Source organism: Schistocerca cancellata, chromosome 2 (assembly GCF_023864275.1).
Source record: "Schistocerca cancellata isolate TAMUIC-IGC-003103 chromosome 2, iqSchCanc2.1, whole genome shotgun sequence".
In the NCBI taxonomy this organism is placed as follows: domain Eukaryota; kingdom Metazoa; phylum Arthropoda; class Insecta; order Orthoptera; family Acrididae; genus Schistocerca; species Schistocerca cancellata.
In genome coordinates this window covers 122,579,884-122,596,783 of record NC_064627.1, presented here as the reverse complement: position 1 = coordinate 122,596,783, position 16,900 = coordinate 122,579,884, and the positions used below count along the sequence as shown (strand labels likewise).

Sequence of the window (16,900 nt, the reverse complement as noted above, 5' to 3'; positions counted from 1 at the left end):
ATTGGCGTGTTTGGACTGCATTTTTCAAACGATAAGGCACGAACAAAAGTTCTTAGAGCAGAAATACTGTTATTATCGCTGTTTTGGATTTGTCCGTAGTAACCAAAGGAATTTGTAGGTAAGCTTTTTTACCGTGTATTACAATGAACATAGAATTACTTGCTAAGGTGTGAGTAAAAACTTGGATGTTCAGTATTTTGTAGCTATCAGGGATTGTGCAAGCATTGACAGCCCGATAATCACCACATAATGTTTACAGTCGATCTTTCTTAGGCACTAGATTAATGGGCACAGCATAGGTGCTGTCAGACTGTCTGACAATGCCTACTTGATAGCAGTTCTGGCTGCTTGTAGCCATCTGCTGGCATTCTGCTCGATTTGTGGTGCTGGTGCCATCTGAGGTGTTGCAGATAAGGATGCATTACATTTAGCTCACTTTTTAACAAAAGAATTGCGGCCATGCAATTCACGATTCCCCTTATATAGTATGAGTTTCTCCTTCCTCACTTCTTCGTGACTTGTCGGGGCCTTCTGTATCTCCGATTCTGAGAGTCATTGAGTAGCTGTAGCCAAATGTCATATGTAGATCAAGCGGGGGATGTTCAAAGACTACTGTTCTCAGAAGATGATTGTCCATAAGGTGGCGGACTACCAGTGATGCCAGGCAACGGCGCCGACTTATAAAAAATATTTGGGGAGGGGGGGGGGGGGGAAGAGGCATAATGGAGGTCTTGCCCCGGGAAATTTTCTAAATTTGAGATGAAAAATAGTGAAAGTTTTTTAAAGCATTTTAGAGTCATATGATCAACATTAGAACCCCGAAAACTGGACTCTCGATAACTCGACACTTCGGGAAACTCGACAAGCGTACCACATTTTTTGGCTTTGAAAAAAGAAACAAAACATAAACACGCACGGCATTTTCGTCAAAAGCTAATTTAATTTACAGTAATAATCATGCTTATAGACTATTACAGAGTAGTGAATATATAGCTCTGAAAAGACTGAAATTATATTTAAATAAATCCTAAACTATCATTAAAAGAATAAAACAAAATATTGCTTTCGCACAGTAATAGCACTTTGATTAATAAGTGAAATAGCTAATTTAAACTTACTTTGAATAAGGCTCAGGGTTCACTAAATAAAAACAACGTATCAAAGTTAATGTTTTAATACAGTTAATAAGGTTAATACAGTATGCCTAATACTTTCAGTCAAAAAGTACGCAAATAACGGGTTTTAATTGGGTCTTACACCCTAACGTGCTTTTGGTTGTATGTCCAAAACTAACTTTTTTTAGTCCTTTGAACGAGATACCATCATAGGACTGTCCTCTTAAGTTGAAATGAAATGTCGTGTGACGAGGGCCTCCCGTCGGCTAGACCGTTCGCCTGGTGCAAGTCTTTCGATTTGACGCCACTTCGGCGACTTGCGCGTCGATGGGGATGAAATGATGATGATTAGGACAACACAACACACCCAGTCCCTGAGCAGAGAAAATCTCCGACCCAGCCGGGAATCGAACCCGGGCCCTTTGGATTGAGAGTCTGTCGCGCTGACCACTCAGCTACCGGGGGCGGACTCCTCTTAAGTTATCCATTGACAAATCAAGACGAGCAAATACGTCCTTTAAAATGCTACACAGGGTTTGTGATTCAGTGTTTGGGGTCTCATATAAGCCAATTTGTTGATAATTACGGAATCATCAACAATACGAATACAAAAGACACTTGTTCGTGAATCAAAGAATCACTTGTTTCGTCAACCAGAATAGAAAAATGTTCAGTCTTCTTGACTGAAGTCAATACCTTTCTCTACACAGACTTTCCTAGTCGATCAATGATCACGTTTTGAATATTGTGGGACGTCCACTTTACCCTGAACGCCCTTCAGAGTTCCAACAATTGAAAAAAAAAATTGTGTGTACATCTTCGTGCCCTCTAATTGCTAGTCCCTGGCGGCATAGAAATTGCACGGTAGTAAAAACTGTCTCAAGAGCTAAACGGCCTTTCTTCATATCGCTATCTAACTGTTCATTGAATTGGGCGGCCACACTTCGGTTAGTGATAGAATTTAGTTTCAGAACACCTTCTTTATGCGTAAACGTATTTTCATGAAGACGGAATTGTTCCAAAGCCTATTTCCAATTAGAAAACCCTACGGAAGTAAATGCATCTTCCTTTTTTGAAGAAAATTGTAATAGATTTTTATCATCTGCCTCTTTGCAGTTTTTGCAAGAAACTTTGTCGGTACATGCATCATATTCTAGCCATGTATATTTGATCAACCAAGACTTCTGAAATGATCTCCCGGTACCGGATTGACCAGTTTTCAGCTGTAACGGTCCTCGCCTGAATACGACGAAGTAATTGACGACACAATAATTGTTGGAGGTTGACTTGCAGTATCATCAACTTCCAAGCGCGCCTTTTTGGCAACAAATTTATCCATTGCAAACTTAATTAACAATACACTAAGAGACTAAAGTAAATGAATAAAATATAATCATAAGAAATAGTCCACTGGACACTAAAGTTGGAACACTAAAGACGTCTGAATGAAACTATCCACATTGAATGACCGCGACAGCAGGGTGGACTTCATATACCGGTAGCGCGGCGTCGTAATGTCTCGAAAAGTCAAGGCGACGCGAGGCGGAGGGTTCCAGGCGTTTCTGCTGCAGTCCATTTGATGGCGCCACGGCCGCAGCGCTGGCCCGCCGGCGCCAGACTTTACCCGAAGGTTCGCGCACCGAGACAAATTCTGTGTGTGCTCGCAGCACCGTAACACTATCATGATTCACACCACTCGTTTTCAGTTAACCTGCTTACTACCATAATAATTATTTGTTTTAACTCATTACTGAATGTATTTTAAAAGGTAACTACCATCATCTAGGTAAATAAAAAATTCCAGCATAATTTTGTGATTTTACAAAGCATAATATAACTAATAATTTTCCTAAATTACTGGGGGAGCTCCGCCCCCCCCCCCCCCCCCGAACGAGTTTTTGAGGGGGCTCAGACCCCCTCAGGCCCCCTCAGGCCCAATGGAGTCGGAGCCTATGATCCAGGTACAGGTTCTTCTCTGCTGGTATGGAAAATGATTCCTCACGTCCGATCTGGGGTGAGATGAAAGTAACGGAGGAAATCTGGACCTAAGATTGGTTCTTGAACATCAACGACCAAAAAACTGCCTTGGTAAATTTTCACAAAGGCCGAGATCTGCAGTGCATCTAACAGTTCTGTAAAGTTTGAAAGGAGAATCGTTTGTGGCACATCTTGCATGAATATCAAGAGCTCAGATGGACACCCAGTTCTAAGCAAAGAAGGGAAAGCAGAAAGGTGGAAGGAGTATATAGAGGGTCTATACAAGGGCGATGAACTTCAGGGCAATATTATGGAAATGGAAGAGGATGTAGATGAAGACGAAATGGGAGATATGATACTGCGTAAAGAGTTTGACAGAGCACTGAAAGACCTAAGTCGAAACATGGCCCCGGGAGTAGACAACATTCCATTAGAACTACTGACAGCCTTGGGAGAGCCAGTCCTGACAAAACTCTACCATCTGGTGAGCAAAATGTATGAGAGAGGCGAAATACCCTCAGACTTCAAGAAGAATATAGTAATTCCAATCCCAAAGAACGCAACGGCTGCAAAATACTAACGCGAATTCGTTACAGACGAATGGAAAAACTGGTAGAAGCCGACCTCGGGGAAGATCAGTTTGAATTTCGTAGAAATATTGGAACACGTGAGGCAATACTGACCCTACGACTTATCTTAGAAAATAGATTAAGGAAAGGCAAACCTACATTTCTAGCATTTATAGACTTAGAGAAAGTTTTTGACAATGTTGACTGGAATACTCTCTTTCAAATTCTAAAGGTGGCAGGGTTAAAATACAGGGAGCGAAAGACTATTTACAATTTGTACAGAAACCAGGTGGCAATTATTAGAGTCGAGGGACATGAAAGGGAAGCAGTGGTTGGGAAGGGAGTGAGACAGGGTTGTAGCCTCTCCCCGATGTTATTCAATCAGTATATTGAGCAAGCAGTAAAGGAAACAAAAGAAAAATTCGGAGTAGGTATTAAAGTCCACGGAGAAGAAACAAAAATGTTGAGGTTTGCCGATGACATTGTAATTCTGTCAGAGACAGCAAAGGACTTGGAAGAGCAGTTGAACGGAATGGACAGTGTCTTGAAAGGAGGATATAAGATGAACATCAACAAAAGCGAGACGAGGATAATGGAATGTAGTCGAATTAAGTCGGGTGATGCTGAGGGAATTAGATTAGGAAATGAGACACTTAAAGTAGTAAAGGAGTTTTGCTATTTGGGGAGCAAAATAACTGATGATGGTCGAAGTAGAGAGGATAAAAAATGTAGATTGGCAATGGCAAGGAAAGCGTTTCTGAAGAAGAGAAATTTGTTAACATCGAGTATAGATTTAAGTGTCAGGAAGTCGTTTCTGAAAGTATTGGTATGGAGTGTAGCCATGTATGGAAGTGAAACGTGGACGATAAACAGTTTGGACAGAATAGAAGCTTTCGAAATGTGGTGCTACAGAAGAATGCTGAAGATTAGATGGGCAGATCATATAACTAATGAGGAGGTATTGAATAGAATTGGGGAGAAGAGGAGTTTGTGGCACAACTTGACTAGAAGAAGGGATCGGTTGATAGGACATATTCTGAGGCATCAAGGGATCACCAATTTAGTATTGGAGAGCAGCATGGAGGGTAAAAATCGTAGAGGGAGACCAAGAGATGATAAGCAGATTCAGAAGGATATACGCTGCAGTACAGACTGGGAGGTGAAGCAGCTTGCACAGGATAGAGTAGCATGGAGAATTGCATCAAACCAGTCTCAGGACTGTAGACCACAACAACAACAACAGCTGGAAGGCTGATATAGTAAGCTCCAGTGGTGAGTTCCCCTTGGGATTGGTGATCAATCAGAAACTATTGATTTGTTGAGTGATCTAACATGTAGAGCCTACTACTGTTACTTAGAACTGGGGCAAAACTATTCTGTTTAGATGACTGCACAGCATGGAACATTTGTGATCCTTGTTGCTAAAGCGAGTGTGGAACCAGCACAGCCAGGGGCACACCAGCTCACATGATAGTAGAAAGTTGTTGTCAGCAGGAGGTGTGGCCATCATGGGTGACTGAAGGTCAGTGTACCCATGACAGAAGGCTCGTGACATCACTCTCATGAGTGTATAGAATCACTTGGGGCACCTCAGCAGCCCTTGGCTGCAGGTGGCATTGTGTTCACTGCATATGCTGGTTGCAGCCATTGTTGTCCGGTACATCTATATATTGTGGGTACTAGAGAATAACAAAATGTCTGTCAGCCAGAAGTAATTCGCATTCCATAATTTCGTTCTCATGTAAAATGACTGCTAACTGTATCTGTGGTGATAGTTTGATGAGCCTTAGCGTCCACAATGCATTGTCTGACGAGTTGATATGAATGGGGACACCTCCAAAGCTGAGATGACGTTCTGTTGTCTAATCTTTCACTGTAAATTCCTTGTCATAAGTGCTGCTCTGGTGTTTTGCTGACATTGAATTTGCCTTTAGCTGGAGGTGTTATATGACATTACTTATGATCTGGGTGTGTTTTGCTATGTTGCTCAACAGGGCAACAAACTTGGAAGTGTCACCAAAGATACTAAGGATATGTAAAATGAACTCAATGATCGTGAACCGTGTTACCAGCTGTTCTGGTTGGTGGGTGGCAGTTTAGGGTGAAAAGCACTTTGTACATAAGCTCCACAGAAATTTTGTCATAAATGTGGTGCAATGTGTCATCTGCAGGCAATAGTGGATGGGCTATGCACAATGTGATGGTAAACTGAGAATCTTCATTCATGGATCAACTGGCTGGCACTTGCATGAGGCTACAAGTTGATTCAGCTGGACTGTGCCCAATGCGGATGGACCTGTAAAATCAAACAATGTGTGCTGTTTATGTCCAAAATAGCCTGTGTAACAGTGTCTTGTTGGTGGGAAGACAGAATGAACTCATCACGAAGAAGATCAAGAGTCATCACACATTGTCCATGAATATATAGATATTGTTGTAGTAAAGAATGTCACTTTCATGTTTCACATGTATTGTACACTGATCCAGGCAAATAAAAATTGTTATACAAAGTATCATGATAGTCACTTTCTTGTACCTGTCGTCACATGAGCAGTAATTGTTTGATGGCTCCATTGTCATAGGGAAGGCAATCAGGCAAATTGCACTGTTTAAGTTGTAGTACTGTTATCATTCACTGCGGGGCCAAGAATGTGGGAATTCTCGGTTGGAAAGCTTCTAGTGAAATGCAGATAGCAAGTTTATTGGCAACATGGAGACACAACAAAAATGCATGTAGACTAACAATTGTTCATAGTGAACTGAAAGTGTCCTCATAGGCCCTCAACCACTGACCATAGAGTCTTATTATCCCACACTTACTTTACCAATGGTGTGATCTCCATAGGTTGACTTAGCATTCTTACAAAATTATAAAATTTGCTAATTATGCATAGAAATTTGCATTGTGGTAGGTTAGAGACTGTGTTCCTGGGAAACAGGGAGCAGCTTTTGTAGTTTTAACATAGACCCAGTAGTATCTCATATGGCTCTGTACTCTAGTGTCACAAAACATGTTGATGCATTGGTGGCATTACAGGTTTGGAGACACAGAAAAATAAAGAATCATTACACTACATCACTGAAGTAACACTGTGAACACTCAGAAGGGAAAACAGAAGTTTTAAGGTACTAGTAGTGATAAATATCTGAAATTTGAATACCCTACTTCTTGCATACAATGAATTCAAAAAATTACTAATTATTTTAAGATTTATTATATGTTATCCATAAATACCAAAGAACAAGTGCTCCATCATAAGAAGAGTGAATGAAGAATTCAAATGATTCACTTGCTCCACATATTGTGAGAGAGTATTTGAGCATCGCAAAAATTCCAATTGGTTCAAAAACTGTTTCATAGCAAGCATTTGCAAAAGACCCACTGTCAAGGAACATCTTGAATTTGAAATTTGATGCTTGAACAAATCCATCATACCAGAAAAATATCACTATAGTATGAAATTTACTTTAATGATTTCAAATAATGAGCTTTCAGTTGTGTCAAGTAGTTTACTCTCTCATGAGTTTTTGGTCCAGTGTTCCCCTCACTGTCTAGTGCTAACCACTTATTTTTTTCATCTTTCATTCACAACTCAAGTCGACATGAAAGTACCATGTTAATATAGCGATGTCAGTCATCACAACAGAACTGGTATCTTAGTCATTGTCATGAAAAACTTTGTTTTTCACTCAATATTCTATGTGGTTGGAGCAACCTCATGATGACAGGGTTGCATACTGCATTTAGGAGCATTATTTGTTATTTTAATTAATATAGCTTCTTGTATAAGATATGTCTAGTTCTAGAAGCCGCTTGTCCATCTGATGATGGTTTCATTTAATTTGCTTCTCTAGACTGTCAGTTACAGCTGATTATTTGGGGTAATATAGACATGTAAATCTCTCATGTTCCTCTAACACAGTAATGTCCACAGTTGTATGGCATTTTTATACACTGGGTTGTTTACATACTACAGTAGGAGCAATACATTTTTCTTCCATTGATATGAGAACAATTTTTAAAAATTGTGTTTGCATACAGTATTGCATACAGCTACCAATCAGTGCCATGAAGTTGCATAACAAATACATAAACAAATAAGTACAAAAGGCTGTTGTCAGTGAGTAGTACTCAGTTGCAATATACACACTATGTGACCTAAAGTATCTGGTCACCCCCAAAAACATACGTTTTTCATATTAGGTGCATTGTGCTGCTACCTACTGCCAGGAAAGCCATATCAGCGACCTCAGTAGTCATTTAACATCATGAGAGAGCAGAATGGGGCAATCTGCAGAACTCATGGTCTTCAAATGTGATCAGGTGATTGGATGTCACTTCTGTCATATGTCTGTACACAAGATTTCCACACTCCTAAACATCCCTAGGTCCATTGCTTCAGATGTGATAGTGAAATGGAAATGTGAAGAGACATGTACAGCACAAAAGCATACAGACCAGCCTCATCTATTGACTGACAGAGACTGCCGACAGTTGAAGAGGGTCGTAATGTGTAATAAGCAGACATCTATCCAGACCACCACGCAGGAATTCCAAACTGCATCAGTATACACTGCAAGTACTATGACAGTTAGGCAGGAGGTGAGAAAACATGGATTTCATGGTCGAGCGGCTGCTCATGAACCACACATCATGCCAGTAAATGTCAAACAATGCCTCACTTGGTATAAGGTGTGTAAACATTGGACAATTGAACAGTGGAAAAACTTTGTATGGAGCGACAAATCATGGTACACTATGTGGTGATCCAATGTGTAGGTATGGTGAATGCCCGGTGAACATCATCTGCCAGTGTGTGCAGTGCCAACAGTAAAATTTGGAGGCGGTGGTGTTATGGTGTGGTCATGTTTTTCATGGAGGGGGCTTGCACCCCTTGTTGTTTTGCATGGAACTATCACAGCACAGGCCTACATTGATGTTTTAAGCACCTTCTTCCTTCCCACTGTTGAAGAGCGATTCGGGGATGGCAATTGCATCTTTCAACATGATCGAGCACCTGTTCATAATGCACAGCCTGTAGCAGAGTGGTTACATGACAGTAACATCCCTGTAATGGACTAGCCTGTACAGAGTCCTAACATGAATCCTATAGAACACCTGTCAGATGTTTTGGAATGCAGACTTCGAGTCAGGCCTCACTGACTGACTCTCCTCCGTGCAGCACTCCATGAAGAATGGGCTGCCTTTCCCCAAGAAATCTTCCAGCACCTGACTGAACATATGCCTGCAAGAGTGGAAGCTGTCATCAAGGCTAAGGGCAGGCCAACACCATATTGAATTCCAGCATTACTGATGGGGTGCACCACGGACTTGTAAGTCATTTTCAGCCAGGTGTACAGATACTTTTTATCACAAAGTGTACTCTTACTGCCAGATGGTACAACTCCCAGAATAGCCAATAGGAACACACATTAAAAAACATAACACATCATGGTCTTAAAAGAGGGAAATTGTTGAGAGAAATATGAAATACAGGTCACTCAAAACCTTGGTTAGAAGTGCCGTCATGAGTTGTGGCTGATTTCTCCCCTACTGCCTCTGCTCTATCCCATCACCCAACATTTTCTTTCCCTGTCCTATGTTCCCACTGTCTCCAGACTTTTTCCTCGTCTTTTTTTCCCTGAAGAAGCATCCTGTGGTTCCAGAAATCAGGAGTACTCTTTACTTTATTTCTTATCTGCTGCGTCTATTAGGAGATGTAACTCCTGTAGGTAATAACTATTAAACTCATCTGTCTCTTTGTTAATCTGACATATTTCTGAAATGGATTTTCAAGTGTACACAGAAAACCTGTTGCAGCACAAAAGCAGACTGCAAATAATTATAATTCAAATGGAGCTTCCATCTAATGTTAGTAGTTGAGAAACCTCTATACAAGAGCTATAGTTTAACACATATTACTACCCACTTAAGCATAACTTGAGTTAAGTCTTTTCCCACTCCTGTGGTATAAATTTATTTTATGAAGGATCAAAATGTCAGTGTCTGGAGCTACCAAGTGTGCTCCACATATTTCTTTATTTTGATTTGTAATGATAACATTTTACAGAGATATTTAAATAATAACTTTAATACGTTTAATACGTTTGTGTGTGTCTTCACCATATCACAATCATTTCTTCTATACATTTCAGAAGGAGGGTCTTGGTGCTCTGCCAAATAAGGATCTACAAAAAAGGACACCACATAACTTTTTTAAAATGCTGCTTATTGGTAAAACAACGGGAATTTTGTTTGTGGCACACTTGTTATTGGCTGCGCCACACGAAGATATGAAATACACACAGGCTCCACGTAAGTCGACAGACACTGTAAGAAGTATTTCTTCTGTTTCTCATGGTGTATTTGCTGATCAAACAGTTGACAGGTGTGCTGCCAGTCCATAGTTTCCAACAGTCCCAATATTTTGTCAATCAGACATATCACCATCATCAGGTGCACTGACAAACTGAGCTTCTGAGGGTGCATGGTAGACTTATATCCCCTCCCACTGCAAGCCATTCCCTCTGTGATCCATGCCTGAGGGTAAGTGTTACCTGTTAGGCATTTGAGGTGGCTTTGAAGTAGTTTCTCTGCCCACACCAGTCACCAGATCATTGTGTTTCCTGAGCATCTTCTTAATTAGACCCAGTTCTGGTTCCCAAGCCTTGCTGAGATTATAGCCACACTACCAATTGCTAAGATTTTCCCCGGTGCAAATTTTGTTGGCTTCTCTAATGACGCTGCCCCTGTATTGGAAGTCTGTGGTAAAATCCTGGTACATGCTACAGAGCACATGCCATCCTGGATGCAGAGTGTCTGCCACAGGAACTTGAGCACCTCAGAACTGTGTTCCAAAAAAATGGATATTAGAATGGTAGATTAAACACACTCTTGCTCCACCACCACAGTACAGCCTGTGGAGGCAGAAGAAAATATGGAGGAAAAGGTAGCCACCGCATTTATACTACACACCAGCGTGCTATTGGAAAAAGTTGGATGTGTACTGAAAATGCACCATGTAATAACCATCGTTTGCCCACCAAATGAAACGCAGCCATTATTTGGGAGTGTCAGATATTACCTCGGTTTGTAGAAGGCTGGGGTATGTCAGACTCAGTGTCAGTGTGGCAAGACATATATTGGACAAACAGTGTGCACCATCATTGGTCGATGCTGAGAAGACCAGTGGCACGCTTGACTAATGTACTCCAATAAGTCAGCAGTCACAGAGCACTGTTTGTTAGAGAATTACTCTATGGAATATGAACATACTAGGATTTTTGTGTGGACCTCCAATGGGACATAGCCATTAAAGAAGCCACTGAAATTCACACAGGGATAATCTTATCAATCAGGACTGCAGCTATAATCTCAGCAAGGCTTGGGAATCAGCATTGGGCCTAATTAAGAAGATGCGCAGCAAGCTCAGTGATCTGGCAAGCAGAGCAGACAGGGAAACTTTATCAAAACTGATGCTGCTGCAAGTCTCCCCACAAGCTCGACTGCCGATGCATGCCCTCAGGTGCGAACCATGGAGGGAATGGCTTGTGGTGGGAGGATATATAAGTACACACCCTCAGGAACTTGGTTCATCAGTGCATCTGATGAGGGTGACATGCTGATTGCTGAAATATTGTGCCCACTGACACTTGGACCAACAGTACACCTGTGGACTGTTTGATCACTGTAAGTAGTAATTTTTAAATGAGTACTGAGTAAGGCATATAAATTAATTAAAAATCTGAATTTAATTCCTTTTTTTGCAACAGCCAGATTACGAAGAAGTGGTGGCTATCCTAAATTTCCCTTTACAAGCCCTGTGCCAGTCATCAGTTGTGGAACAAGAGAGGTTGAGCACCATCCACATAGGAATGGAGCCCCTTATCCTAAGATTGTTGGTGGCACCGAGACCTCTTATGGAGCATACCCCTGGCAGGTGAGTTAATAACCAAGTACTAAAAATGGTGAAATTATGAGACCAATGAACTAGTACTTCTCATAGGAAACTTATGTATGGGGTGGGAAAAAAGTCATTACCAATTAAAGCCTGGTTGTGATAATTATAGATACAAAAACCATAGTGTACTGCTATTAAATCAAACATCTCTGACATCATTCTTTCCTAATTCTGACTTGTTGTGAAAATGATTTTAATGAAGAGAGAGGCTTTGCTCTAAAAATGTCATACAAAGGTGATTATAATGTAATAATAAATGAGGAGACTAATAATTTCAACACTCTTCCACCTACAAACAATGCTGTCTACAATTTATGGAAATGTTTATAGAAGCGTGGATCTGCAGCAGGTTGCCAGAGATCAGGCACTGGTTGCCATAGGTCAGGTAGGCCATGATTAAGTGAAGAAACCAAGCTTAAGGTTTTACAAGAGGTTATCTAGTGCCCTAAAGTGCCTCCTTGCAGATTATCTCTCAGACAGGATGTTTCTAGAACTTCTGTGCAAAGAATTTTACATAAGGCCAAATTTGAACATTACATACCTCATCTCATACGTGGGCTATTGGAAGACAATTATGATCATAGGCTTCAGTTTTGCAAGACAATATCAAATTGATTAAGAGATGTGGTAATGAGTTGTATCAACAAAGATGGAAAGCAGTTCAAGAAGGAATGTTATAAATAGCCCTATAACTTCAATAAAGTGTTCAGTTATTTCAAAATTCCTATCATTTTATTTCGTTTTCAGTTAGGTTATGATGGGTAGTGACTTTTGACCCACATTCATCTACATCCACACCTATATCTATGCTCCAAAGTCCTCTGTCAGATGCACAACTGAGGGTACATCTCATTGTACCAGTTATTAGAGTTTCTTCCTATTCCATTCACATATGGAGTGTGGAAAGAATGACTATTTAAATGCCTGTGTGCATGCTGTAATTAGTCTAATCTCGTCCTCACAATCCCTATATCAGCGATATGTAGAGGGTCATAGTATATTCCTAGAATCATCATTTAAAGCTGGTTCTTGAAACTTTGTAAATAGGTTTTCTCTGCATAGTTTACGCCTGTTTTTAAGAGTCTGTCAGTTCAGTTTCATTAGCATCTCTGTGACATTCTTGCATGGGTCAAACAAACCTGTGACCATTCATGCTGCCCTTCTTTGCACGTGTTCAGTATCCCCTGGCAGTCCTCTCTGGCATGGGTCCCACACACTGAGCAAATATTCTAGGAGGGGTCACATGAGTGATTGCCCTTCCGCAATATTCTTCCAGTAAATGAAAGTGTACCACCTGCTTTACCCATGAATGAACCTATGTGATCATTACATGTCATATCCCAACAAAGCAGTACAGCCTGGTATTCATATGAGTTGCTGATTCCAACTGTGACTCATTGATACTGTAGTCTTAGGATACTACGTTTTCTCATTTTCTGATGTGTACCATTTTACATTTCTGAATATTTAAAGCAATTTGCCAGTATTTGCACTACTTTTAAATCTTATCAAGAACTGACTGAATATTTATGCAGCTTCTTTCAGACAGCACTTCATTATAGATAACTGTATCATCCACAAAAAGTCTGTGGTTACTATTAATATTGTCTGCAAGGTCATCAATATACAACATGAAGGGTACCAATACACTTTCTTGGGACACACCAAAAGCTGCTTCTACATCTGATGATGACTCTTCAACCAAGATAACATGCTGCATCCTCCATACCAAAAAATCATCAATCCTGCCCCATATGATTGTTCTTTGGATAATAAGCATAGATATGATACTGACCCAAATGATTTTTGGAGATGAAGAAATACTGCCTGTAGCTGACTGCCTTGGTCCAAAGCTTTCAGTATGTCATGTGAGAAAACTGTGAACTGGGTTTCACATGATTGATGTTTTCAGAATCCATGCTGGTTGGCAAGGAGGAGATCATTCTGTTCAAAATACCTCATTATGATCGAGCTCAGAATACGTTCTATGATTCTACAACAAACTAATGTCAGTGACCCTGCAGTTTGGAAAGATTATCCAGAATAAAGATTACATATTGTGACTTACCACACTTTCTAGTCGAAATGTGGAAATAACATTGCAAAGCAATGACACTTTCTGGAGCATAAATGACAGTATGTATCCAAACACAAATATGACAAACTGATTATAACTTCCGATTAATGATATGAATATAATAGAGGGAGACATTCCACATGGGAAAAAATATATCTAAAAACAAAGATGATGTGACTTACCAAACGAAAGCACTGGCACGTCGATAGACACACAAACAAACACAAACATACACACAAAATTCTAGCTTTCGCAACCAACGGTTGCCTCCTCAGGAAAGAGGGAAGGAGAGGGAAATACGAAAGGATTTGGGTTTTAAGGGAGAGGGTAAGGAGTCATTCCAATCCCAGGAGCGGAAAGACTTACCTTAGGGGGAAAAAAGGACGGGTATACACTCGCACACACTCACACATATCCATCCACACATATACAGAGGCCTCTGTATATGTCTGCTTGTGTCTGTATATGTGTGGATGGATATGTGTGTGTGTGTGAGTGTATACCCGTCCTTTATTCCCCCTAAGGTAAGTCTTTCCGCTCCCGGGATTGGACTGACTCCTTACCCTCTCCCTTAAAACCCAAATCCTTTCGTCTTTCCCTCTCCTTCCCTCTTTCCTGATGACGCAACTGTTGGTTGCGAAAGCTAGAATTTTGTGTGTATGTTTGTGTTTATTTGTGTGTCTATTGATGTGCCAGCGCTTTCGTTTGGTAAGTCACATCATCTTTGTTTTTAGATATGATTATAACTTCCTATATTTTCTTTGCAGAAACCATGACAACAGTCCATGAATTTGACAGAGGCAGGATTTTGGTGAATTGAGATTGCAGTTTCTCATTCTGTGACATTACTGCTCATGTTGGTCAGCATCCCACAATTATCATGCGAATATGGAGTCATTTGCGTCAGGACAGTCATTCTTGAAGAACATCCCAACAACCCCCAACATCACTCCAGCTGAATCCTGTGCCACTAAGGAACTGAAAACAAACTGTTCTATTGTCATCCTCCCGGCGGATAAAGGCTCCCCGACTGTGGTACTTGACCATGTGGAGTATGTGGCAGAAGGACTGTGTCAACTCTCCGACACCTCAACTTACAAAGCTGTTACCCAGGATCCCATTCCCTCCATCCAGACTGAGCTGCAGAAAATCCTAAAAATCCAGGGTCACTCACAAGGCCTCACAACGGCTTCCATAGATCTACTCACTCCACCTGAGCCACGTACTCCTACCTTCTACCTATTACCAAAAATCCACAAAGAGAACCATCCTGGCTGTCCTACTGAGGCAGGCTTCAAAGCCCCAGCAGAACATATCTCAGCTCTGGTAGACCAACACCTCCAATCTATCACCTGCAGACTCCTATCCTACATCAAAGACACAAACCACTGCCTAGAACCCCTCAAATCCATTCCCACTCCCCTCCCACCTGGAACTTATCTTGTCACCATAGATGCTACATCCCTTTACACAAACATCCCACATACCCATGGTCTCTCTGCCCTTGAACACTACTTCTCCCAACGCCCACCCGAAGATCTTCCAAAAACCTCATTCCTTATCACACATACCAACTTCATCCTCACCCATAATTACTTCACTTTTGAAGGCCAGACCTACAAATAAATCAAGGGAACAGCCATGGGAACCAGGATGGCTCCATCCTTTGCCAACCTCTTCATGGGCTGCATGGAAGAGGCTTTCCTGAAGACCCAACAGCTGCTTCCCCTGGCCTGGTATACGTTTATAGATGACATCTTTGTGATCTGGACTCATGGTGAAGAAACACTCCTTAATTTCCTCCATAACCTCAACTCCTTTTTGCATCTGAATTTCACCTGGTTCTTCTCCAAAACCCAAGCCACCTTCATCTTGTTGAAGCTCACATCCACACCTCTGTCCACATCAAACCCACAACAAACAACAGTACCTACACTTTGATAGCTGCCATCCATTCCACATCAAATTCTCCCTTCCCTACAGCCTAGGTATTTGTGGCAAACGTATCTGCTCCAGTGACAAATCCCTCAACAATTACACAAATAACCTGACCAGTGCTTTCCTCTCCCGCAACTATCCTGCAGACCTTGTCCACAAACAGATCTCCCAAGCAATACAATACATTCCTCCCCGTCCAACAACAATGTTCCTACCCTCAAACCACAAAGAGCATCCCCCTTGTCACTCATTATTATCCTGGCCTCGAATACATCAACAAATTACTCAGCCAGGGATATGACTTTCTCAAGTCAAGCCCTGAAATGAGATCATCCCTTGACAATATTCTCCCCACACCACCCAGAGTTGCCTTTCGTCACCCTCCTAGCCTCCGTAACATCCTTGTCAAACCCTACAATATTCCCAGACCACCTTTTCTACCAAGCGGTTCCTAGCCCTGTAACGGACCCCGCTGCAAAACCTTCCCCATGCATCTCCCCACAACCATCTGCTCCAGCCCCACTGCTGGTAAAACATACACAATTCAAGGCAGGGTCACATGTGAAACAACACATATCATTTATCAGCTGACATGCCTGCACTGCACAGCCTTTTACATTGGTATGACTACAACTAAACTGACTGAGTGCATGAATGGGCACAGGCGAACTGGCCGCCTAGGAAAGGTCCAATACCCAGCAGCAGAGCATGCCCTCCAGCATAATTCGAGGGACCTAGGTACCTGCTACACCGTACATGCCTTTTGGCTTCTCCCACCCAACACCAGTCCCTTGGAACTGCGGAGATGGGAACTTACACTCCAACACATCCTCTCATCCCGCCATCCCTCTGGACTGAACCTATGTTAACCAATCTCACTCCCATTTACTCTTCAGTCTTCTCCTCTTTCACTTTCCTCTTTAGCCATTCATGCATCTTTTCATCCTACATAGTTGTGTTTATCTTTATACTATATACTCTTTACTTCCGTATGCATCCTCTTTGGTTTGAAGCTGGCACAGTACTTACAGTAGAATATCTTTGGCTTCTCTCTGACACCCATGCCTCCATCCTTGCTACCCTCCCTGTTTACCTTTCCCCTGTTGCTTCATAACTGGGATTGTGAGTAACTGAATCCACTTTCCCTTCTTCCCCTTTTTTCCCCTCTCTCCTCCCTGATGAATCAACAAAGTTCCGAAAGCTAGGATACATAAATTTTCTGTTCTGTTTTGTGTATCTATCGGCTGTACTGAGCTAAGTACT

General features: G+C 41.5%; 1 protein-coding gene across 1 annotated transcript in view; it reads left to right on the top strand.

Annotated features, from left to right (window-relative positions):
* The window catches only part of LOC126143981 (mast cell tryptase-like), a 66,504-nt gene that overhangs the window by 29,297 nt on the left and 20,307 nt on the right, over positions 1-16,900 (top strand). The window contains exons 2-3 of the mRNA XM_049915462.1: positions 9,818-9,977; positions 11,435-11,601. Of these exons, the coding sequence (XP_049771419.1) occupies positions 9,884-9,977; positions 11,435-11,601 (261 nt within the window). The 5' untranslated portion in view covers positions 9,818-9,883. The remainder of the gene's footprint in view (positions 1-9,817; positions 9,978-11,434; positions 11,602-16,900) is intronic.